We start from the raw sequence: 27299 nt of genomic DNA, 5'->3' as shown, positions 1-27299 counted from the left end.
CAATGACATATACACTAAAATGATCAGTTTAAATACAACCATATAACAAATGACTGAACGTTATTAGAGACACAATCAATGTTCATGAGGTGTAAACCACAGGTGGCTGACCTCATAGAGCGTTCAAGTCAAGCCATAATGTTCCGCAGCCTTTTTCAGGACAGCGCAGTGCCCACAGAGGGAGGCAAAAAGTTTGATTCCAGAATCAAACCAGAGGCAATTATCAGAACCCGTATCACAGAACAGCAGAACAGCTATCAGATGCTGGAGACTCGCAATGGTCAATACTGGAGGAGAGGAACTTGATTCCCGTCTTTAATCTATCATCCACTCCTCTAGATAATGCAAGCATTGATCTCTTATCTAAAGGGTTATCATTTGTGCCCCATACTAAAATCAATATTTTTGAACTCTATCAAGATATTACATTTTTTCGAAAGATCAGACTCAAGAAGTTCTTTATGGATAGAGATTGTTCTTCTAACACTATTACAAATCTTTCAGGAGTGTCGAACCCTTCAGTCTTCACCCCGACCTTGGACCAACTTAGTCCTGAGGTCATGGTCTTTGAACATACTGTTCTTAATTGTTTAGATAAAGCCACCAAATTTGTACCCAAACCTCTTTGCAACTTGAACAGAGAAGAATTCTGTTCTATCGAAAGAAAAATCATTCACAATCAAAAGTTGTGACAAAGGAGGTGGAATCGTGGTAATGGACACTGCCACTTATGAACAAAAAATGAAATCTCTTCTTAATGACAAGAATTTTTATACTTTGGCAAACCGAGATCCTACACTTAAAGTGAAGGCCAAAATCCAACGTCTGACCCAACATGCGCTGGATAATAGGCTCATTTGTACCAAAGAATTTGACTACCAAAATCAATTGGAACCGAAAATGCCTTACATCTACGGTATTCCAAAAATCCACAAAGACCTTTCCGATCCTCCCTATCGCCCTATTGTTTCTACCATCAGCTCAATCTCAGAACCTCTCTCTAAATATTCAGACAAAATTTTAAGACCATACATACCAAAAATACCTTCCTACGTTATGTACACTACTGCCATTATCAACAAAGTTGAACATCTTCCATTTAACCAGGCTAGCAATATTCTAGTTACGCTAGATATTGAATCTTTATGTAGCAATATCCCTCAAGAACATATGGGGTGGTGTGGTGAGCAAAATAACAATGGATTAAACCCAGATCTGTGACTGGGGTGAATGTTTTGCCAATGTGCAAAATTCCGTCCATCATCTTGTGTGTTTTGCTGTTCGCCCTATGTGGGAAGGGTATGCCCAGACGTGGGTCCCGTGCTCACTACACCACTGGAGTCAAGCTATCCTGGCTGAAGAGGGGTGAAACCCGAAACCGGTCCTAGGATGCTTGATTCCGGTCCAGGGAAGACATGGCTTGGCAGTTCGGGCTGGACTGCTCCCATGAGGTACAGGTTCAAGACTGATTTGCATATGGCCATGTCTGAACTGGGGTGGAGTGGTGAGCAAAATAACGATGGATTAAACCCAGATCTGTGACTGGGGGTGAATGTTTTGCCAATGTGCAACATTCCGTCCATCATCTTGTGTGTTTTGCTGTTCGCCCTATGTGGGAAGGGTATGCCCAGACGTGGGTCCCATGCTCACTACACCACTGGAGTCAAGCTATCCTGGCTGGAGAGGGGTGAAACCCCGAAACTGGTCCTAGGATGCTTGTTTCCAGTCCAGGGAGGACCTAGCCTGGCAGTTCGGGCTGGACTGTTCCCATGGGGCACAGGGTCAAGACTGATTTGCATATGGCTGAGTCCAAACTGGAATGGCATGGTGAGCAAAAAAACGATGGATTTAGGCCCAGATCTCTGTACTGGGGTGAATGTATGACATAATTCTGCATTCTGTCCATCAACAGTTCTTTTTGCATTACTAAACACTCTACCATGAACAACAAAGTTCGGCAATTCATCAAGTCCAATTGGCACATTTTGAATAGCAACCAGGAGGATAAAGAAAAAATTCCGAAACCTCTATTTGCCCATCGGAGAAATAAAAACATCAAAGATCTTATTACTAGGTCTCGATTCACAGAAGGTACCCCGTTCATCCCAAAAACTGTTGACGGTGCAGTACCGGTGACAGGCACATATAAGTGTGCGAATTGTAAGGCATGTGATACTGTCATGGAAGGTACTGTATACATTCATCAAGGATATACCATCAGACCGCATACATTTTCCAATTGCAAGACCAAAAATGTAATATACCTCCTCGTATGCCCATGTCATTTGGGCTATGTGGTAGAGACTTCCCGATCTTTCGGCACTTGTCTCACTGAACATCGCTCTACCATCCACACAACCAAAATGAATGCCCCTTTGGTTAAACACTATATGGAGCACCAACATAAACCAACTGATATTCGTCGGTTTATAACAGAAAATGTAGACGCATCCGGTGGGACTAAAACTGACGAGTTACGTAAAAAACGTGAAGTTTTTGGGATTTTTAGCTTAGCCACACACAAGAAGGGCCTCAATAATGATATCACATGGGAAATGCTATCAAATACAATTCCATCATGAGTCCCTTTTTTCTTTCAAATTAATTATTTAGTTTTCATGTTGCAGTCTTTGCTCCATAAAATTCTTTAAATAACTCTTTGACATTCACGTCACCTCCGATTTTTCATTCCCCTTAGTTTTCTATCTGCCTGCTCCATCATAAGGTTAGCGTTCTAGCAGTCAGTACTATCTTTCTCTCGTTTCCCATAGATACTCAAATATACTCTCTACACAGCCGGTCTCTATGATGACACTACGTACAATTAGCAGTATGGAGCGCAGGCTCGTTTAAACCCGTTATATAGGTCAGGTCACGTTTAGTATTCTTTCTCACCGCATGAATTCCAAGAGGACGCTATCCCAGTGGCTACGCGTGAGTACTCAGCTGCATTTGTGAATGTATGGGTGCGGTCGGCCTTGTTCATTACTCCGTATTCCAATTACCTTGATATCAGAGACCGTCGATTTTCGCAATGTTTAGTCTCGTGTATTGAAAGTCTCAGACCGACCACAACGTTCCTCGAGGCCCCTGCGTCATCGCGCAAGAACCACACTCCACGCTGTTACTTGAAGCGTAAAAGGCCATTTTATTAGGACATGGTTGCAATCATTTAGACTTTATTCGACAGTACATAACTGCAATAAATATACTTTCCCCATCCCATACCGACTCATTCTCCTTTCATCCATTCTCAAACCATCTCACCTGTTAGACTCTTCCCCCATTCACTCGGTGACCTCCTTCCTCTCCCCATTCTCACCTTCACTTGCCCTCCAAGCATCCTCTGTGTAATTTCCTTCATTGGTCATTGCTTCCCACGCCCGCTATCAGTCACCTGTGTACCGTTCTCCCCCCCGAGGGGTGGATCCGCCCGTATGTGACTACCCACCCCTCCAAAGTACTGTGACGTCTCTACTCTGCAACCTGCCCTAAACTGGCTCGCTTCGCCCAAAAATGTATCCCAACCCTTCGCTTAACGTCTGTAGGGTGGGTGGGCGGACAAACTTTTTTCTCCCTCCCGGTGGTGCTCAGGTGTCAGGAAGAGGCCGGATACTCCTCTCCTGACACCTATATACCCTCCCAACTCCTGCCCCCTTCCTTCCTATAATCCCACCCCCACCATGTCCTTCCGGTCGTTGCGCGAATACCCTGGGGGAAGACTGGTCTGCGACCTTCACTTCCCCCGGGGCCCGCATTGCGCAAGAACCACACTCCACGCTGTTACTTGAAGCGTAAAAGGCCATTTTATTAGGACATGGTTGCAATCATTTAGACTTTATTCGACAGTACATAACTGCAATAAATATACTTTCCCCATCCCATACCGACTCATTCTCCTTTCATCCATTCTCAAACCATCTCACCTGTTAGACTCTTCCCCCATTCACTCGGTGACCTCCTTCCTCTCCCCATTCTCACCTTCACTTGCCCTCCAAGCATCCTGTGTGTAATTTCCTTCATTGGTCATTGCTTCCCGCGCCCGCTATCAGTCACCTGTGTAACGTTCTCCCCCCGAGGGGTGGATCCGCCCGTATGTGACTACCCACCCCTCCAAAGTACCGCCAACCAGGGAAACCCCCGGAGGGAGGTTCCTGGCCCCACCCCCAGCGCTAGTGCACCTTTCGCCTCCATCCAGTCTACCTCGCGCCACCCTGTGGACTACCCTCCATCCCCTAAACCTGCGTCCCATATAAAGTTCACTGTTGCCGGGACACCCCCGACTGCGAAAGGTGCATCTATTCTAAACAGGACTACCTGTCCCCCCAGGTTGCATACCTAATGCCTGCCCCACCCCTCAAGGCACCCTGTGGATGACCATCCACCCTTGAAAACTGTGTCCTGTGTCACTAAGCAGTATTTACCAAACAAACCCCGTCCGTGACAAAATTGTACCAGTGCACACACCATAGCATGGGTGTTGGACCCCGAAACGAAACTGTGTTTACTGTCTTCCTTCCCTCCGTCTCCTCAACCGCGGACCGTCCCCCTTTAATCCTAGTCCATCGCCCCCAAACTCCCTTTTTGTCAAGGCCCCCTCCGGTGGATGACCATCCACCCATACAGCCAGTATCCATTGCAATCCAGTAACCTTCCAGGCCGATCCCCCATCCCTGAAGAGCGTCCCAGCCCCAGACAAGACCGCCTGTGCCTCCTCCAATGGCCCCATTAACTGCGGGCCGTTACCCTGTAAGCATGTTCGACAGCCCTCAAAGTCCGTTCTCTGCAAGGCACCATCGGTGGACGACCATCCACCCATAAAGCCAGTGTCCATTTCAACCAAACTACATTTCCAGGGCAATCCCCATCAAGGAAAAGTGTTCCATCCCCAAACCAAGACCAAAAGCGCCACGTGTCCCTTCAAACAGTCCCCAGTACCTGAGAGCTGTCAGCTGTTAAGCCTGCTCAACCGCCCCCCAAAAATCCCTCCTCTGGAAGGCACCCTCGGTGGATGACCATCCACCCTTACTCCATTCTCTGCAAGGCACCATCAAGCTACCTGTCCAGGGCAATCCCCATTCATGAAAAGCGGTCCCATCCCCAAACCAAAACCAACATCGCCCCGTGTCCCCTCAAACAGTCCCCATTACCTGAGAGCTAGTAGCTGGTAAGCCTGGTCAACAGCCCCCAAACGTCCCTCCTAAGCCAGGCACCATCGGTGGATGACCATCCACCCCTACTCCATTCTGTGCAAGGCACCATCGGTGGACGACCATCCACCCATAAAGCCAGTGTCCTTGTCAAACAAGACACATGTCCAGGACCATCCCCCATCCATGAAAGTGCCCCATCCCCAACCAGGCCACCAGTTTCCCCTCAAACCGTCCCCATCGCTGCAGACCATTGCCTTGTAAGCATGCTAGACGTCCCAGAGACCATTCATCGCAAGGCGCAGTGCTTCCCCATAATCCACTTCTTAAATTCTGAGTCATCGAACCATATCCCTTGCCATGCCTCTCGGATAAACCAGACCTGCCATTTCCCTGAGCACCTTCTCTCCAGCGCCTTTGCTGGTCTCGGAGCCAGTGCCCATAACGTAGGACACAGTCCCTCTCACTGGCCACAACGCTCACCCTGAGTCAATTCAACCGTTCCCCCTCAATCACCAAACATCCCAAATGACTGCTTTCCCCGCCTGAGGACATCCGTACACCCGCCATGCCGCCTCTGTGGCTGGCCAACGTTCGGGAGAATGTCCGCCTGTCCATGCGACCACACTGGATCCCAGGCCACTCTCCCCACCTGTAGTAGAAAAAGAATGGTTAGTCCCGTATGGATTATGCCTCTTTCCCGTCCATCCCCAGGCTCTCCAAAACACCCCCCCAACCCCTACTTTGACCTATAACGGCACCACACACCCTACTTATACTGCCATCTCCCCAATCTCCGACTTCCCCCCACCCCCGAACGCCGTCCTGATGACACCTCTGTGCCAGCCCTCAGGCGGAAGAATCGTGCCTCTCCTTAAGGGAGCCACTTCCCATCGGCCCAGCCCTCGAACGAAACCTAAATAGCCTGTAGCACCGCTAAACTACCTTCCGAATTCGTCCACCCCAATTCCCCCGCCATAGGCATCCCTTCGACCGCTGTAGCCGCACAACAACTCAACCTCCTAATTGCCCTGTCCCCGGCCACTACCCTCATCCTTCACTACGCCTCAAGCGCCACGCTGCCCTATTTCGAAAAACGTCATGCCCCTGCTTCACCCAGACAAGCCCTGCACAAACCGCCCGTCACCCCAGCCCCTGCACCAGTGTCTGCCACCCCGCCTGTACCATATCATCGCGTCTCCTGTGTCCTGCAGTACCATACTCCCAAATGCCCGGGACGAAATCGCTATATTTTCAGTGGTGCCACTGTGCTGGCTCCTCGCTCTCGACACGCGACCCATTCCCACGCCCCCCCTGACAAAAAACTGCGTCCTGTCAGCCAGAATCCCTGCTTTCAAATTACTGCCCGCTACAACCCCGGAGACCATTTCCACCCCAAACGCATCTTGCCGTGCCCGAAAGCCCCTTAACCCATCTGGGTCCCCTAAGCAGTGGCCCAAGCCTTCTCCGTCTCACCAGCTCCCCCTCCAGCACATCCCCTCAGCCTCCCTTACTGCGATGCCCACCGAACGGTGATTATCTTGTCCAGTGGCCAGCCAACGACCTCTACCAGTCCCACACCCCAGCAAGTTCCCCCTGTATAACACTGCCCCCGGCACGCCTCGCGATGCTCGCGCTCCAGATACCGCGGCCTCAGAGCCCCGCATGTCTTCCAGACCCCAGACCCCCACCCAGTGTACACCGTCAGGCCGGCCATCCCGTTGCCTCCGCATATTTGCGTCTTGTGAGTCAAATGGTGCCATGGACCCATGGCCTCCAACTGATCAATAAGGATCTCCAGGCCCCTGCCTACCCCCAAGGGCTTCGTGACCCGTACGTTAGAAAAATTCCCCCGAAAACCCCCACCCCCACCCTCCAGGTCCACCACTCGTCTGAGTACTTGCCCAGCAACGTAAGTGCCGAGAAAAATTCTCCTGCCTGCCTTCCCAGCTGTGGGTAGCGGCTGAATATGGCGTCGAAGAAAGACCACCCCAAGTCGAGCTACGTTTGGGCTGACCTTAAACCTGTCTCCCACCGTTCCAGCCCAGCACACCCCCATCCATCGTATAAATACCCCCAGCTGTCCCCGGGCCTCACCCTGCAACATGCTGCCCCATGTGTCCGAGACCGATTATCCACAACTAGCGTCAATTGGCACCCCCAGCTCAAAAGTCACCCTCCGAGCATGGCAATTAGGGACAAGCCACCCTTTGGTTGCCAGCCTTCCGTTCGCCTGATATCACCATCGGCCGGTCGAAAACCCAAAACCCTCTCCTCGCGTGGCCCCAAAAGTTCCCTTCGTCTGACGTAATGCCGCCTCCTTGCGTGTATCACCACCGAACTTCCCAGCTGACCAGCTGTGCTTAATTTGGGCCCTGGGTTCCCCAGGTCCCCAACATTGTCCCCACCCTACTGAAGGAAATACCATTGCATACACTGAGAAATGAGCACCTGGTGACAACCAGGGCATGAACACCTAGACTTCAAAGTGCGACCCCCAGGCTGTAAACCCCCCCCCATTCATTTACCTGAGTGTCCGTCGGGGACCTCCTCTGCCAGACCGAAGCTGCCATCCCCCTTGGAGCTCCTTGTCCCCCGCTCCGTCGTAGGCCGCACTCGCCTGAAACAATCAACAAAATGGACTGGTTACCTGACTTCCCCCCCGCACCCTCCGGGCAACCCCCCACTCCCAGGCCCCATCGGACATCCTCCCATCACACTGTATCCGGCACGCACACCGTCACTTACTTCCATCCTCACCCCCAACACCATCCATACCATCCTGCACACAGCACATACTCAGAACTTGGTAGGAGTCACAAGGTTGTATGCTCAATGCGCGAATCCCTCAGAGGGCAGGCCGCCGCGGACCCCCCTACTGCTTCTGGCCAGCGTCGCGGGGCCGTTGTGCGCCCCGCTGGCATCACCCCGTAACTGCCGGCCTTCGCCGCCGGACCTGGATCCCCCCCACCCACTCAGTCGCGAAACTAAGTGGGTCCCCAGCACCACCGGGCCTCGTGCCGTGCTGGCAGTCCCTCACCTGGACTCTGATGACCCCAGCCCCCACTGCCTGCAGCCCCCCGCCTCCCCCTAGGCCCACCCCCTACACCTCCTACCCTGGCAGCAGCCCTGCCTCGCTACTCCTAATCTGCCACCTGCATCAGCCCCCCCCCCCAAAACTGCGCCGGACCGTGCATAGCCGAGGGTAAAGCCGCTGGGGTGGGCCCACTGTCCGCTGCCATGAACGGCTCCACAAATGCAGGGGTAAACCGTAATCAACTGCCCATGCCGCCCCCCCCACCCCAACCACGTCCCTCTGAAACCCACGTGAGCCATGTGCAAGCCCGTTATGCATATTTAGACGGCGCGAACTCGACCAGAAGGTAGTGGAGCGCTTTCATCGCACCTTATCTGTATTACACCTTCCGGCACTGGGACATTAAGTGATTTGCCCGGAAGCACCGGGTGAGCGTGCGGCCATGAGGCCCGACCCTGAATGCCTACACCCGAGGCGGCAGCGCAACAGGCCGTCGGAAAAACAGCTCCTCACTCTGGGAAGCAGAAAGAGGAGGCGTCCCCGCCTATACCCCCACAACCCCGCCGTACACCCGCACGAAGAAACCGGGGCGCTCCCACTGCACCGAGCGACTGTTCCGTCTGTCTGTGTCCCTCTGCGGACCCCGTAGTGGTAATTACATCCACTTCGTGCTCTACCGCGACACAAGCACATCCCGCCGTCCCCCGCCGCAGAACCCGCCCTGGGCCGCCCGTCAAGATCGCGCCGCCGTGAGTGCTGTCCCCGCGCCCGCCCCCCCTCCCGCCTGACCCATGCCAGCACGCTCGCTCCAACAACCGCCGCGCCCGCAGACAGAGCCCCCCCAGGCCCCGCGCATCCCGGACAACCGCGACATGGCGGCCCCCCGCCCCCTACCTGAAGCGGCGGTCGAATCCACCATCCAGCGCACGGACTCCATCCTCCAGAGCACGCGAGGCCATCCCGGCCCAAACGCCTGACGAGACTTCCCCCGGACGTAGGATATCCATCCGGCCGGCCCATCCAAGACCGCACGCTGCTCCAACGGACGCCGCATCGATGACACCATGCCTTCCAGCCCTTCGTGGCAAATTCACTTTCCCTGCCCTACCAACCAGTGCCAGCCCCCCGCCGATCGACAAATCCACAGATGGCCTAACCCTGTATAACCTATCTACAAACTTTTTTCTCCCTCCCGGTGGTGCTCAGGTGTCAGGAAGAGGCCGGATACTCCTCTCCTGACACCTATATACCCTCCCAACTCCCGCCCCCTTCCTTCCTATAATCCCACCCCCACCCCCACCATGTCCTTCCGGTCGTTGCGCGAATACCCCGGGGGAAGACTGGTCTGCGACCTTCACTTCCCCCGGGGCCCGCAATGTGATTATATCTCTGACATGCCTCCGTAAGAATATTTCTATATACATTAGATGCCTGGGTCAAGTACTGTTTGAGTTCGCCTCCCAGTCACGCTTGTACGATTTTCTTGAAGCGCTGCAGAAATGTATACATTGCCCTAATTTGCTATATTCCTCTAGTTTTTCCTTTAGAGAGAAGTCATCAATGCACATTCCTCACATTTGTGATCATATCGTAATCCATTGACCTCTTTCACTAGTTCAAGATGCGCGCAAAGAATCCAAGGTATTTCTACTCTTAGAATATGCGGCTTACATTTTATCGGTTTCATATTAGATTGAAGCTCATTTCGGTGTATCTATTATCCCCTGGAGACTCTTATGAAAAGAGTGTGTTCTCTTCCCCCTTTTTTCCCCCCCGAATACTTGCTGGTAAAACTACTTGGACTCAAGCGTCACCGCTGCACCTTTGCTTCTTCATTCTGAGACCCGCATAACAGTTTTCAGGTGCATTATCATTGACTAGCTCTAGTGTAATTCCTCACACCTTAATCTCCTATATTATTTTTAATGCATGATTATTTGTGTCCTTTAGATTTATTCATCAGTCTAGATTCTTCCAATATTTGCGTCTGTCTACATATCACGTGGACTGAGTGTAGGTGGCAAGTAATTATCTGTATATAGCTGGCTGTTTATCCGTTTCTATTCAGTTTTCTTATGTATTCAATCCCCTTTCGATGGTCTTTCTTACAGAATTGCTTATTATTCATGATTCACTTCTAGTGTTCAGCTTCCATTTCTCTTTTTGGTAAGTTCTAAGGGTCACTGGATACTATTGATCACACTCTATTTCACATCACTGTTCCTAATCCTGCAACTTTTATCATTAGACTGGGTGTGGAAAGTTGGGGAGTCTTCTTTCACTTTCTCTGCACGGTTTGTATCTCTATATCTCATATTCTTTCTCTCATGCAACATAGCTGTTCTTTACAAGTGTATGGAGTTCACCTTTTATGTATGTTGATTGTACAGCCCTTATCTCTACACAGACTCAGTGTACTGTTGTCTTATACACGTTATGTGTGTTTTTTGTTGTTGTCTCTGTTTTTGTACAGACTTTTATGTGGCTCTTCCTGAAGAAGGCATCTTGCACGCCGAAACGCGCATAGAACAAATAAGGAACACCTACAAAGCTCAGCCACCTGTGGTTTACACCTCATGAACATTGATTGTCTCTATTAATGTTCAGTCATATGGTTGTATTTAAACTGATCATTTCAGTGTATATGTCATTGTATGGTTTGTGATGTTGTTTGTCTTATCATGGTTGTCTATGCCAGAATTTTAAAATTTGTAATAATAATGAAATACATTTAACTGATTCTGTAGTACACTGAGCCTGTGTTGATATTATCTGACCATGGATAGGACTTGATTCCTGTATAGTCCCAAATTGCTTAGGATTGTTATTTCTATAAGAACTCCTCTCCTGACCTTGACATATTTACCTAGGATCAAGGACAAATTTAACGCTTGATTGGTGGTACCCATGCCTGGGCGAAACCCATATTGAACTTTTATGAAAAATGATTTTCTTCTGCCCAGCTTCTAGTTTAACCAAAATCACCCTGCCAAGTATCTTTACTGAAGAATTGTGCAGCTAAACACGATGGTAATTTGTGGGGTCATTTTTATCTCCTTTTTTTTTTATAAATAGGTACTGTGACTGACTCTCTCCATGATTCAACCAGGGCCCTAATTATTAGAGCCCATAAACATTTGTAATCAGAGGGCCCAGAAAACTAAGTTAAATTCAGAGCGCTCCACTGGGACCCCATCTGGGCCTGAAGCCTTTCCAGTCGCAGAGTTCAAAATTGCTTTTCGCACTCCCCCCCCCCTCCCTCCCCACTGAGATACTGAGATGGTATTACTAAAATCTATAAGAGTCATAGATGTTACATCGGGGTCCACTGAAGATAAGGGTGTTGGTTCACAATTTTCTAGGTGGAATATCTTTGTGAATAGTTGGACCCATTCATGCTCCAGAATGCACCGCAGCTGGATCTTGTGGTGTTATATACTCTTTTTAACGCCTTATAGATATTTGTGCAATCAAAGTTAAACCAAGAGTGTACAGGACTAAACATCTGTGGCTTTTCGATCAATAACATGTCAGAGATTGATTTACAAATTTTAATAAAGTTATCTCGTATGATGACTGGATCATCATTGTCTGAGAGGCAGTTCGAGATTTCTGCTTGACTCTTAATAATCAAGTCTACAAACATTTTATCAGAATCAGCATGCTTCCATCTCCTGCGCACCCCTTTATTAGGCATATAGGTCAGACTTAAATGCTTTCTAAAAGTTGGAGGGGCTTGCTGAAAAGGGGAGAGAATAATAATCGGTTGGTCATTACTGAAAGGGGTAGGGCGCACCTCATATTTTTTCAGTGACTGGAACAAGCCATCTGCCACTAAGGGGCCAATTACAATGTTGGTCAGAAAGGCTCCAAATGGCATTCAGTTTGTCCGAATCCGTGTTATAGGCCTTGTTTCCGACCGACTCAGAAACATTTCTGACCGATTAAGATGCTTGGAAACCATTCGGACTGTCCAAATAGTTTCTGACTTATGTCTGAACGGCATTGAGAGATTCCGAGTCGGTTGGAGTAGACTCGTATGTTTCTAGGGACTGTGTTTCCGACCGAGTAATTACGATGTCAGATTCTGACAGCCTTTCCGAATCGGTCTGCCTGACACAGACCAGACATTGAGATCTGACTCTGGGGGTCCTGTAGGAGGCCCCCCTTTTCCCGGAGGCCTTTGGTTGGGGCCGTGGGGGTTGCCATGGGTCCCCTCTTCCAACCATGCACAGTGTGGCAGGCACCATGGGGGTCTGCGACAGGGTACAAGGTTTTCCGCAACCACCCCATTTTTCAATGGGAGCCTGGGCTATCGGTCGGAGCACAGGCTCCTATTGAAGTCAATGGGAGTCCGACCGAACGGTGTTCGGCAACATCGTAATCGGTTGGTTGGACTCCCTGAACCCGGGTCAGTCGGAAACCATTCCGAAACAGAGTTGGTCGGAATGTTTTCCAACCGACATCGTAATGAGCTCCTAAGATGTGATCAATTATACTTCCGCTGGCCTACACAGCAAAAGTTGCAAGAAGTGGCCAGCAGGCTCTCCCTGACCATTCATGATTCCACAAATATGCTTCCCTTGATGAATATATTTAGAAATATTGAAAAGTCACCTGCCCAGATCAGAGAAGCATTGATAGCCTCTTTACTCAATTAGTCAGACATAGTAGACTCCAGGTCGTCAATAATCTCCACCAGTTGTGTTACATAAAAATGATAATAAATATATATTAAAATGATATTAAACTCATTAAATAATGCATAAAGCTTGTTCCATAAAGGATAAAGTCTCTATTTTGAAGAACAGGACCAGAAGTTACAGTTAGCAGAACTCATGAAGAGTTTAAGTTCAAAAGAAAAGGGTGAGATGAGAGCATAAAGCTCAAAAGCAATTAAAGTTGCAGAACTTCATATAAAGAGTAGTCCATGAAACTCAGCTCAGTCTCTGTAATTTGAGCAAATAAGCACACAGTTGCAATCTGTAAAAATCAAACATCAACAGTAGCAACAGTAGCCACGACTGTCAAAAAGGACAAGGGAATGGGTCTGAGTCTCAGCTTCCAAGCTTCAAACCTTGTGCAAAGGGTCTAAAATAAGGTGGATGCCCAACTAAGAACACACACTAGAATAAAAAGGCAGAAATTATGTTGCAGACAGTATATTAGGCTCTCAGCCTTCCAATCTAATCAGGCAGCAGCAATCGTCTGAGAATAAGGTCGGTTCATCCTTTCCAAGGAAATAACATGCAGCTTGCGAAGTTTTATCACAAAGTACACCTTACATATGTAGCTTCTAAATTCATAAGCCTCCATTCTCATAGGCATCAAACTGAGTTTAACCTTCTAATGTTAAATGTTTCATTGCATAAACAATGAAATATACTAAAGAAGAGAAACATCAATATGCAAAATCACTGTTTAGAAATACATTTCATTAACACAAACCAGAATTAAGTTTTTTAAATTTACAACTATTCTATTCAAGCACAGTGGTGGCTCCTCAGCTAAGGCAGAGGAACGTTACCCCAATGCTATTTGAGCAATGCAAAAATACAAATAAAATGATAACAAGACGTTGTTATCATTTTAATTTATTTTCTGTGCGGGGCTGAAGCCAGGGCGAGGCGGGGCTGACCAGAGTGAGGAATGGTTTGCACTCCCTAAATGCTCATGAATGTTTAGCCGGCCTTCTCTGGCCAGCCAAACATTCATGTGCACTTAGGATATTCTCCAACTGGCTGTGTTGCACAGCCTGATGGAGTACATGCCCAGGCTCCCAGGCACTGCTTAAGAGGCCAAACTGGCCACATAGACCAATCACGATGCTGCTCATGGTGCATCGTGCATCGTGCATCGTGATTGGCTGGGAGAGTCTGCTCCCAGTGCAGACGAAGAGGACAGAGGAGAGGCATGCGGTGGATGCTGCAGTGAAGGAAAGGTAAGTTTATTTTATTTATTTTATTTTTTATCCATTCCACCACTGCCCCACCGTCCCGGTTCCGAAGCTGCCGTTGCTGCTCGAGCATTATGTGAAATATAGAAAGGAAGTTTAGTTATTGTAATACGTTTCTTTGCAAAATAAATAAAGTTGTTATACTGGACCATTCTGCAGTCATGACGAATATTTATAAACATGTCACATGAAGGTCAAGCTTCTACATTTCAACGGGCACATTTTGGCAATGCTGAGTTGATTTCTAGATAGAAGAAACATTGTATTTAAGCATTTCTGTGGCCTTTACTAACAACTATTGGCCTGATTTATATCTCGGCGAAAAGGTGACTCCATCACAACGGTGACAGATATTCTGTCCACCGAAATATAAATTCCATGGGATGAGAACTGCAATCTTTTCATACGGACACTTGACAAAAAAAATTCGAATGATTTATTCTAACAGATATTTATTAAAATACCTATCCCTAGCCTAATAAAATATTTTAGCATTGTTGAATCCAACAAAGAGATTTATAAAATATGATAAAATCCTTTTAGTAATACCTCACCCGAAAGCTTGGCAAAAACACAATAAGGTCTTAAGAAACTACCACATGAGATTTCACTTTTAGTCTGTTGGTGGGTGTTCTCCCTAACAACCACAATTCCATTTAACACAGGCTTGCTAACCCTATAATCATGAAGATCACATTCACTGTTACCAATTCATTTTTCTAACCATACTCTACCCATGAGAAGTGCTTTAACACATTAACGTTGAGAATTTATATTCAAACAATAAAACTGGTTTCAGATACTGTTGTTCTGAGTAAGGCCAATCGACATACGTGTGGTTTGGCTATAACAATTACTGATGGGTTTTTGTATTATTTCTAGGGACAATCTTTACAAATACAGTGTATTTTCTATTTTTAAACTGTAGCTTGTACTTTTCTTTATATAACAAGATTTAGAATTTACAAACGCGACATAATCCTTTCACTATCGATACGGTGCTTTGGTCACACAGAGGCCACTACAATTCTGGGAACTACTTTTCACCAAATCACTTGATAGGGCAACTAAATTCCCATTTAGGCCAAAAATTGATAACTTTACAATTCTGTTTGCAAACCTTCCAGTGTGCATAATAATTCTTTTGGGAATTTTAGTTTTGTATTATGTGTTTCTTTTCCGTTTTTCTGAGCATTATTCTATCATTTACGCTCGATAACCTAAACATAATTTCATATTATTATTATTCAAAACACACCTTCATAGTTCTATATTTTTCTCCATAGACTTAATTTGCATTGGGGACGATCAGCATTGTTTTGTGGATCTTTAACGATTAGTGAGATGGAAACTAGACCTTGCCATGTAATCCGGAGCCCAGACAATCTTCTCAGGGGGCCAAGAACTAGGCAAAAAGGCAACATCATTTTTTCAACGGAAACCAGTACATCCTCGCTTATTTTTTTTATCTTTTTGCCATGGAGGTTCTTTCTCAAAGAACACGTATAAGTGTGTAATGGTAGTGTGTAAAGGTACAAGCGCTGCTAATGCCATTTAAAAAAGTTAATGGTTTTAATGTACCATCCCACACTCCTAACACACAAAACCATCAGCAATTTAAATAGAAAATGAAGCAGCCATTGTGTTTAAGTCACAGCGATAATGCGTGTTTTAACTGTGTTACTGATCACCAAGGTAACCTGCTACTTGTTTTTAAATGTTTCCACTTTAAATGAGTTGAAATCTGAATTGCTTCCATAGCTGTGAAAGGGTCCTCGTCTGAGTTTACAATCGGTTAAATGGCTTTGCATTTCTTCATGTGTGTTGTGTTTGTGTATGAGAGTGTGTGCGGGTCGTGGGAAAAGAAGGTGTGGGGGTGGCAGGTACTTGGACATGTATGCTTACTGCAAGTAAACATTCAAGATCATTTTTTCTTGTTAACACATGCCTGGCTGTGATTGATTTTTTATTAACTGCGCGTGGCAGTGGAATTACATTGTTGCTTGTTTTCAGTTGTTTTCACTTATGTTATTTTAATACTGATTGGAAAGACATGTTTCAAAATACATGAGTCGCCTTGTTTATTCTTCCTTTTGCTGTCCTCCAAAATATTACACTTGCACTTGATCAAACTTTACTTTTTTCATTCAAAATGTGGAATACCACGATGAGCCTACACATTAAATCCTTCTTAGGAAAGTATTTTTGGGCCACATTTAGATGAACGTTGAAACTGGATGGCATGTTTTTTTTTATACAAGCAAACTGTTTAAGCAAGGGAAAGCGAGACAATTAGACATGTATCCTTTCTGCCAGACAAAGACAGAAAGTTCATAATCCTAATTTCTGCACAATAATGATTCCCATACATCTCTTCCTTTTCTTCCCATTTTGCTGCACAAATTTTAGATCCTTGCATCAAAATCCGCCATGTCAATTTCGTCGATTAACATGTCAACGTCATTTGAAGGAGATGTTTTTGGCACCAATATTACCCATGTGACCAGTGAAGCCCAGAGCCCACCAGACAGCTTGAGAACCCTCAAGGAAGTGGGCATGGCTGTTATGATCGGTGTCACTGGGGCTGGAAACGGACTAGTTATATTGAGTTTTGTCGTAGATGCCAATCTTCGAACACAGAGCAATTACTACCTCTTGAATTTAGCGATCTGTGACTTCGGCATAGGTAAACGGACACTGTGCTTTTCTTTCTTAGACTGATATGTGGATCTATTCCTCCAAAAACAGCTAGGGTGCTGATCACACTGCCAGATTCTTCTACTTTCCTACACAGTGAGAAGAGTAGACACAAGGATGTTAAGTAATTCTTGGACTGAGTCACCTCTGGTGTTCTCAAGACACTCACAATATGCTAGGAGGTTCATCAATGACACAAACAATTTATCTGCCTTGGATTACCAAATGATAATTTTTTTTAAATGGTACAGATTACAAAATGGCTTGCAAAAGAAAAAACGTTGTGCATCACTCATTTAAACCTATACTTTTGCATTGATTTACAACCTTTCATCAAACGTATAATGATCCCCAGGAATACACATGGAAACGTATGCCAGACATATATTTTCCTATATATCCCTCCTCAACTAAATGTACTCCTATGTTACATGAGCAACTTTGGCCGATTTATTTTCTTGCAACCTAAACAATCCTATTTTCCTCTTTTTGATGAGCGTATTCCTTCCTTTTTTCTTCCTGGCATTACTCTTACATCTTCTTTTTTTAAGAAAGTTTAAGTGTGGTTTAAAAGTTACACACACAATGCCAAACCTTTGCAAATATCCACAAATGTAAGAGTTTAGGGGTGTGCCATACAGTTTGCATTGCCATTCACCCCATCACATCTCACATTGCTGTCTTAAGTATAGACTTATAATCAATAATAGGGGAACGAGGGCTTTTGAGGAGCAGGTCCAGCATACATGCCCAAAGACATGTGGAACAAAAAAGTGGTATGCAGTTCCTAATGGGAAGGAACAACAGAAGCGTAAAGTCAGAAAGGGAAGGAAAGAGGAAGCCAGGTGGAAGAAGGATCAAGACGGGGGAGAGCTGCAATTAGGAGCAAGGGCCCTCACTCACCCTGAGAGGTGTCATGCTTCATCAAATGGCAGATCCTCGTTGGGCCGGCGCTCTTTAGATGTACACACTGGGAGGCCCTATGAGTCGGGTGAATGGGCATGAAAAGGTTAGTAGAGTGGGTGCGCTTGGTGTGAGTGAATCTAAAAATAGCTAACAGTGTGCCAGAAGACCTTTATTCACTGGACATTGTGCTATGGTTAAAACAGACTATTGAAGTCTAGGCTGCCAGGAGGGGTTCAACCTGTAACAGCTATTGTCGTGTGGTGACGAGTGCAAGTGAATTTAAAAGGTTGACATGTTTCACGCCTATATTACTCGGACTGGATGTGTGGTGTTTCTTCAGGACCTGGTGGGGGGGGTGTAAAATACCTAATCTACTCTGTTGTATGGGTTACAGTCATAGGGATATTTTAAAAAGTACCGTCCCAATGGAGAGGATTCGAGTCAATCCAGAGGAAGAAGAGGGGAAAAAAATTGATTGACAAAGGTCGTCCTTCTAGCGAATCTGGGCGAAAAAAACAAAGGGAAGAAAAAACAAGAAAAGACAAAACAATGCCATCAAATGATCAATAAAACAACTTACATTTGTTGAAAGTCGAAGTGAATCCACGTGACAAAAAGACATCCATGTGGAAAACCACACGTGGGAAAACCAGTGTACAGTGAGTCTGCAGGTGATGCAGTAAGAAACATGCTCGTTACATACCTGTAGACTCTGTGGGGGTACTGCAACCACTGGCAGTGGTTTGTCTATGTGCTCAAACCAGTTAGGTAGGTAGAGCCCTACCGCCCAAACCAGAATACCCAGAAGAAAAACTAACTAAGAGGGTGTGTCTCACCTCTGGGAGATTAAGCTTACACTTCAGCCAGGATGTGCACGGTCGTCCACAACATTGGTGGATGCGGGTAACCTGGAGTGGGAATGGAGACCAATATGGAAGAGGAACTGCATACCACTTTTTTGTTAAATATAGACTTGCCATACATGATGTCTGCAGCAGTACATTCCATCTTACTGCATTTTAGCTTGGGGATGGCAATTGTGTGCACCTGAGTTCAATTTCTTTAAACAATTTTATGAACTAACCCATTAACGAATATACTTTCAAAAATATCTCTTAGTTATTAGTATAAATTCAAAATATTAAGTACCTGAATATCCATTGAATTCTTTGAAATATTTCTTTTTAGGTACCTTTTCGACCCCATTGTTTATGAAGAACTATATCATGAACGGAAAATGGATTCTCGGAAGACATGTCTGCAAAATGTGGCTTGTAATAGATTATATCATAAGTCAGTGTTCAATTAACACTATAACCTTAATCAGCTTTGACCGTTTCCTGGCAGTAACTAAACCTGTAAGTATGCAAATATAGTGATAAATTATTCACTCTGAAATCATCATACTCACCCCACACAAGTTTCTTAATATGATCATAACACTCATTAGATTTTTCACCTGTTCACATTCTAATATCTTATACATGAAAATCATTTACTTTTTTTCAGCAACGTCCTACTGTGTACTTCATATCCATAATGGTTTTGCTTTCGCGCAACAGTTTTATAAGACTTCTATAATTGTGTGCAAAAAGTGTATCCAGTTGTAAAGAGTTCATACATGGAATGAAGGAGTGAAGGCAGTAGCGGTCCGTGGAAGGAGTTTGGTGGGGCAGAGAGGCGGGGCAGGGGAGGGGCAGGGTGGGGAAATGTAAACACCGAAATATGGACGAACGGAGGTAAGAACACATTTAAATAAATAAAAAACAAATTTCGTTGCGCGCTGCATCGCTACTGATTAAAAAGCCATGTCTTTAGATCCTTGCGGAATTTAAGGTACTGTTTTTCATGACGTAGGTGAGTCGGGAGAGAGTTCCAGAGTGAAGGAGCTAAAAAGGCAAAGGATCGTCCCCCATTTTGGCTCGCCTGATTCTAGGCACCTGGAAGTTTAATTGATTCGAGGATCGAAGCGAGCGCGAGGGGCGATATTGCTGGACCAGGGCGCTTAGATAGTGGGGAGCAGAGCCCATGTTTATTCTGTGCATGTAACAGAGGGCTTTAAATTTGGTACGAATTGTCGATTCTCAGCCAGTGGAGTTCTCAGAGTGCACCAGAGGTTGGGGCTGTTCTGGGAAGTTGGCAGAGCAGTCTAGCAGCGGAATTCTAGACCACCTGAAGTCTGCGGAGCACTTCCTTGCCTGCACCCAAATAGAGCATGTTTCCGTAGTCCAGTCTGGAAATTACCAGAGCCTGGACAACAGTTCTTTGGATGGTCGCTGGAAGCATCCACAGGATTTTTCGAAGCCACTTTAAAATAGTAAAACAAATTTAAGCTACTTTAATCACCTGCTGCTTCATAGTTAGTTGATCGTCAATGACGATGCCGAGGTTACGTGCTAATTGGGATGGGAGGGGGAGGTCGCCCATCTCAGAGGGCCAATGTTGGGGGCCCCATAACGATTTTTTATTTCCAAAGATGAGGAGTTCAGTTTTTCCTCCATTCAACTTAAGTTTGTTAGCGTGCATCCAGTCGGCTATCTTTAATAACCATGCTTGCAGAGAGGGTGGGTTAGGGGTTTCCCTAGGGGAAAGTGAAAAGATAATTTGTGTATCATCAGCGTAGGAGTGGATAGTCAGACCTGCTTGTTCTGCTATCATAGCCAAAGGACTAACATATATGTTGAAAAGTAATGGACTGAGAATGGAGCTCAGGGGGACTCCATACGAAGATTTTTGCGTCTGGGAATGAGCTGTAGAGGAGAAGACCTGGAAAGTCCTTTTGGATAGAAAGCTGGACAGCCACATGAGAGCCTTGCCGCCGATGCCCTTTGTGTTAAGGATTTTTAGGAGAGAGGAATGGGAAACGGTATCGAAAGCTGCACTTAAATCCAGCAGGATAAGTGCTACCGTTTCTCCTTTATCGATTAGTCGACGAATGTTATCGGTTCCACCCAGTAGGGTTGACTCTGTTGAAAAACCGGCACGGAAACCAGATTGAGAAGGGTGTAGAATTTTTCTGGTTTCAACAAACTCGGTCATTTGGCGATTGACGTGTTTTTCCAAGATCTTAGAAAAAAGTGGGAAGCAGGGAAATAGGGCGAAAGTTAGAGAGAATCTCAGGGTCGGAGTTGGCTTTTTTTAGTAAGGGAAGGACCATTGCATGCTTCCAGGTTGCAGGAACACAAGCTTCCATGAGTGATATATTAAGGAGCTGCATGATAGAAAGGAGTATGGGGAGATCCAGTTTTTGAAGTACAGTAGGGGGGATAGGATCCTGCGGGGCGCCCGACTTAATGCTTGTAAGAATGTTGTGAAAAGAAGTAATGTCTAGGGGAGACCATTCATTAAGCAAATTGGTACTATTTGCTTGGGCAGTTTCCTGAGCGTTGTGAGGAGGTGCGGAGTAGGTGGATTGAAATTTTGGAGTGACATTGGGGTGATTGTGGAATTCGGAGTAGATTTTATCGATTTTATCCACGAAAATAGGAAGCAATAGTGTTTATTATGGACACACACATAAATATTGCTGAATCTCTTAATTTTCTCTGCTTTGGGTCATACCCTGTTCTTCTCAGGATTTCGGCTGATCATGCATCCAACAGACACGTTTTCACCCTGACTCCTGCCGTCCCCCACTTTGGTGGGTCAGCACTGATTACTGCTCAGGCTATTGTTGCCATACTTTTTGATGGTGCACTGCTCACTCACATGTTGTGACTGATAAAGGAGGGCCTACAACATGGTCAATCTCCTTGTGGTTTAATTACATTGAGATTGGATACATACTGTCATGTAGCAGGCCCTATAAGCCAACACAGTGTGTGTTTGAGTGTTAGTATGAGTTACTGCCATAAGTATAGCTGACTGTCACTCAAAGGAGGCAGAACTGATCATCTCAAGACCCTTAAACAAGCACCTACTCTCTGAATTTGATACTGGGCTTGACTTCACATCAGAGAGCTACTTTGACGGTACTGGCAAGCTACCAGTAGCTCCCGCGCTTCTCGTTGGAGATCCCTGCACTAGATGCCACAAAGGCATTTGATCGTGGGAACTGGCTGTATTTAGTTCAGGTATTAGACAGATGCAATCTGGGTGAAAACTTTTGTAGAACAATTTTATCAATTTATCCAAAGCCCACAACCAGAATTCTGGTAAATGGTAATCTTTCGGAGGCTGTAACTATCAAAAGAGGGACAAGGCAGGGGTGTCCTTTGTCACTGCTGCTTTTTAATCTCTACATAGGGCCATTGGCGGAGAGGATCAGAAAGCAAGTCAGCATAGCTCCTTTTAAGTTTAGAAATTGGGAAAAGAAAGTATCCCTATATGCTGACGATATGATGATATACACGTCAGATGCCGTTGCGGCTATCCCAATAATATACAACATAGCCTCACAATTTGGACATATTTCAGGTTACGAGATCAATCAGTCAAAAACGGAGTGCATAGCCTGGAATATGAATGTTCAACTCCCTATATTGAAAAATGGGATAAGGTATCTGGGCATCAGAATCACGCAAAACATTGATCGTATAACCGATAAAAACGTACGCAGAATAGATAAAGAAATTGCTGACTCCCTACAAAGTTGGGTGTTTCTTCCTTTGACATAAATAGGTAGAGTCAACATAGTGAAAATGATGCTTTTACCAAAACTCACATTCGTATTCCAAAACATCCATTAGCATTTAAGGAGGAGCCTCTAAGGAAAATACAAGCTAAAATGAATTCCTTCATTTGGGCCTTCAAGGGCAAAAGAATCTCATGGAAAAAACTATGAAGGAAGAAAAATAAAGGGGGATTATGTGCACCAGACCTAATTTTCTATGCATTGGTATTCTTAACAAGGGCAGGGAAAATGCTCCCGAACCAGCCAGATGACTCAGACATAGGAAAAATGTTCAAAGTAATGCTTTAGGACATAAAAGGAGGTGACCAAGCCTTTATGTATACGTTCGGAAACCCACGCTTCTTCAAGAAGGTCCGCTTAAAGTCTCTAAGAGACATAGTGACAACTTGGTATAAAGTCATAAAGCTCTCGAAAATCAGTTACTACAGTGCCTTGGCTCCTATATGGGAATCCCTAGGATCACCGGAGTGGACTAAATACGTATTGGAAACTCCGCTGAAATTGGCGGGATTGGAACGATGGGTTCAACTAATGTCGGAGGGCTCCCTGCTATCATGGGAAGAGCTGAATAATATCACTGACAGCAAATTATCAAAATTTAAATATCTACAAATAAGTAGTTGGAGTCAGGCAATCGGCACAGTGGCAGGTATCTCAAACGATTTGGAGAAGGCACTACACATGAGAACGCGGAACAAGAAAGAGATAGCAAATTTTTACTGGATGATGATGGACATGGCTGACGGAGACTTCCCCTTACCATTCCAGCTCTGGGGAGATTGCTTGCTGGATCACAGCCCAGAAGAAATTTGGCAAGTATCTTATGATTTACTGCACTCTACAGTATTAGCTGCCAATTTAAAGAGAAATCATCTCTTTTCTCTTCACACAGTTTACTGGTCCCCTCCTCAGGTTGACCTATTCCCCGCTGCCCGAAGTGTCAGCAGAAAAAGGCTGACGACATCCATATGTTTTTAAGGTGCCCAATGCTACACACATTTTGGGGTTCGGTTATTGAAGGTATGAAAGCTATGTTCAGTTTCGACATTCAGGTGAGCATAACTTTGGTATTCTTTGGTATCTTCTCGAATTATGAGTTGTTACCTCGAGATGTAAGTAAATTGTCCTTTTATTTAATTCTACTTGCTCGCAGAGAAATCTGCAAATGCTGGCTTAAGAATATCTCCCCGACATTTTTAGACTGGCTAAATGCGATCAAATATACAATACAATTGGACAGGGCCACTTGGAAAAGGAAGAAAGATTTTTGGTTGGCATGTATGGGGTGGCTTGACAAGTTGTGACACCAGAGACCTATTTGTCCGATGATTATGCCTTTGCACAGATGAATGTATATCTCGGATCAGTTTCAAGGGCCATCCAGTTAGAAAAACTGAACTGACTATTTAGGAGGGTTGCTGTGTAAAGTGCTTCCATTAAGACCAGATCAGAATCTACATACTGCTGGCGCCAATCAATCGAACGGGGGGCCGCAGAAAGAGCAAAAGCAGATTCTGGACACATTTAATGGCGTAGAAGGACCAAAAAAAAAAAAAGAAACACACTTTGCTGCTTTAGAACACAGCATGGCAACTTGCTGAGCTGCACTGCACTGCTTAAGAGCGTGAGGACAGGAATGCCCCAGTACTGTGTGGCAATCCTGATATCTCCCTTTCATGCAGTACACTGCATTACATTGTATTGCTGCGTTGATTTTTTTGTTTTGTTTTGTTATGGCCTCTTGTTGATCAACAGCTCCGACAACATGATTCACACATATTGTGGCCTACATCTAGTTGAGAAGATGTGAGATTTTTACATTGATGTTCACACATACACAGGACAATATATGAGTTCCAAAAATAGTATTTATTGGTTGATAAGCTGAAAGTTTTTCTGTCACTATTACCATTAAGTGCTGTTGATTAAGCAAAACAACTGGCCACAACCTGGTCCCGTCCCACCGACCTGGAATTTTGCACTGGATTTCTCCATCATTGTCTGATTCATCTTCCAGTTCCTCAGGAGGTTTGGATCATGGTCCCACTGCAAATTTGTTTGTAAGTAGACATTGTGGAACATTGCACATACGAGGAACGTTTTACACACCTTAGGGGGTGAGTATAATATTCTTACCCCAGCAAATCCAGGCAGCGGAACATCAACTTTAGGACCCCAGAGTTCCTTTCTACAACGTTACCTGTCTTGCTCAGTGCTGTGTCAAATTGTTTTTTTGCCTCCATTGGAAGATTGTTTAAAGAGGTAATGATTCATGGATTCAACCCATTTTGTTTGTTACCTAAAAAGTGCCTGAAGACCACAGCATATGATTTTGTACACTGTTACTTAGACATAACTGACCATGCGTTTTATGTATGCTGGAAAACTCATACACATTTATTTAACGTTTAGTAGATATGTGTTAGATACTGTTGACCATCAAATCCTATGTGTCATTGCTCATATGGGCCACGTCTTGAGAAATAGGACACTTCTACATGCTGACTGTCATGTTTTGGCAGTAGATTGCTATGATAAGTATTTTTGAATATTCCTAGCAGCTCTATGTTATTTGCAACCCCTATGTGTGCAAAGTGACAAACTTATGATCAGAATCTCTTGTATATATTCAGGCCTATATAGGTTGCGACACTGTCAACATGTTTGACACTCATACGTACATTTGCCCTTTTTTTTTACCCATGATGTCCTTGCTTGCCTATGTGACATTAGCATAGCCTTTGATTTGGGTACTTAATTTAGCATGACTATTTGTTTAGTACATGTAATGAATTTCGACATGTGAAATGGATAATTATTTTGTTTTTTTGTCCAACAAAAGTGAAATGATGGGACGGAAAACATTGCGGCCAGCTAGGAGTTTGGTCGCGAGTGCTGTAAGGTGGCGTGCTGGATGAGAGCGACTCGAGCGGCGCATTAGCTTTTTTCTGGATTGATTAAGAAGCTCCCAGTATCTTTGTACAAGTGTCCCTACACTATCGGATCATAATTTCAAAGAACATTTGTGAAATTGAGCGGCGGTGTATGGCGAACGCGAACGCGAACGCTAATGTTACGGACGAACAACACTCACCGGCTGCTACGGAGGCGGGGCTCCCGGAGGAGTTGTCGAAAGAATACACCACAGCAGCAAGCGGAGTTAGTGGAGCAGCAGGGCCCGGACGCTGGCATCGTGCTGTGATCGAACGAGGTAGAGGGAGGCGGGCGGCTTCTAGGATCCAGTTTAGTGCGGGTGGGGCACTAGGAAGGGGAGTAGCCAGCGAGCAAGGAGCAATCCCACCCTCCCCTACGGAATCTCAAGCTGATTCATTGTTCTTTGGTAGCGGGACCCCAGCTCTTTCTAGTATTTTTGCTAATAAAAAAGACGCAAAAGGGGGAGAGCCTGATACTTTCTCTAAATTAAAGACAAAATTAGCGCAAAAACCAAGTAAACGCTACGCACTTAGGAGCATAGTCCAGTCAAAACGGGGAGAAGGTGGGGATGCACAAATAATTAGTAAACTTCCTAGTAACACGAAAAAAAATACTCGGCAAGCTCATAAATTGGGGGTACTAAGTAAGAAGACAACTTTTAACCCTTCTCTAAATTCATACTTTAAACCAGTCCCCAAGACCCTTATACTTTCGAGAGGCCAGAGTTTAGTAGATTTAGCAGATTTGGCTGGTGTTGGAAAAATAAAAAATAATCCAGATTCAGCGGATTCTAAAGGTAGTTTAGACGATTGGGCTGATTACCTCTCCCCTAATAGATACAACCCTCTGGAGATGGAGGCAGGTAACTTGGATTTGGGAGTAAACGAGGAGCTGGGACTCCCAACAGACATTTGTGGACAGAGTGATTTGACCGGTATGGCTGTTAGCTCTGATTTACAGGATAATTCTTCGAGGGCTATAGATATGTCGGATGAGGCCCATACAGATACAGATACAGTTGTTATTGCCTTGTTAAAAAAACTTGACTTAGATATGCATAGAGGTTTTGAGGAGTCTAAGGTTAAACAAGATGGAATTAGGGAGGCAGTCGGCCTGTTGGAAGCTAAGTTTGATGAGCTGAATCTGCGTACAGCTTCTCTTGAGACGGAGGTTAGGGTGATTCATGATAAACTTGAGGAGAATTGTAAGGAGCTAACGCAGGTTAAAGTTAGAGAAAAGGTTTATGAGGAGCGGTTGGAAAGATTGGAGAATATGCAGCGAAGAAATAACTTAAAAATTTTGAGGCTTCCAGAAGGAAAGGAAGGGGACGATTTAAAGGGTTTTGTAGTACATTTATTAAAAACGGAGTTACAGCTGAAGGAAACTGAAGAAGAGTTATTGTTGGATATACAGAGGATACATCGTGACCCTTTTAGATTGAATCCCAATCGCTCGAAACCTGGGAAGATTTTGATTAATTTTTTGATCTATGGGTTAAAAGAGAAAATTCTAGCGACTGCTTTAAAGAAGGGCCTTTTGACTGTTGGCGAAGCAAGAATTGAGGTTAGGTCAGATCTCTCGGCGGTAACTGCGAACAGACAATGGGAGTTGGGTAAGAGGATTGAATCTTTTAGAAAACTGGGAGCTACGGTGCAGCTAAAATTTCCGGCGTTTTTGAAAGTTATGTGGAACAACAAGATGCACATATTTAGAGAAGTGGAAGATGCTGATAGCTTTCTGGAATTGTGTCAAGCCGGTGATCAGTCCGGGGGTTTATAAATAAGCGCCGCTACAGACTATTGATGTGATTATTTAGGTGATAGTCCCAGCACGTCCGCCGTCTTGGCATTCGGCAGGCCTAGGTTGGGCCTAATGTTAGTGGGTGGGTTTTCCCGGGTGAGGGTTCAGGGTTTAGGGGGTAGGAGGTTGGGAGGGTTAGGGTTGGGGGTAAGGAAGTTGAGGGGGTGGGAGGGGGCTTTAAACATT

General features: G+C 45.4%; 1 protein-coding gene across 1 annotated transcript in view; it reads left to right on the top strand.

Annotated features, from left to right (window-relative positions):
• The first annotated feature begins 16594 nt into the window (after positions 1-16594).
• Positions 16595-27299, top strand: part of LOC146831445 (histamine H3 receptor-like) — an 87803-nt gene continuing 77098 nt past the window's right edge. Inside the window, exons 1-2 of the mRNA XM_085603915.1 lie at positions 16595-16829; positions 18935-19104. Of these exons, the coding sequence (XP_085460041.1) occupies positions 16595-16829; positions 18935-19104 (405 nt within the window). The remainder of the gene's footprint in view (positions 16830-18934; positions 19105-27299) is intronic.

The sequence above is a fragment of the Triturus cristatus genome, chromosome 5_1 (genome assembly GCF_964204655.1).
Source record: "Triturus cristatus chromosome 5_1, aTriCri1.1, whole genome shotgun sequence".
NCBI lineage: Eukaryota > Metazoa > Chordata > Amphibia > Caudata > Salamandridae > Triturus > Triturus cristatus.
The sequence above is the reverse complement of the archived record's forward strand: the minus strand, read 5'-3'. Positions and strand labels throughout refer to the sequence as shown.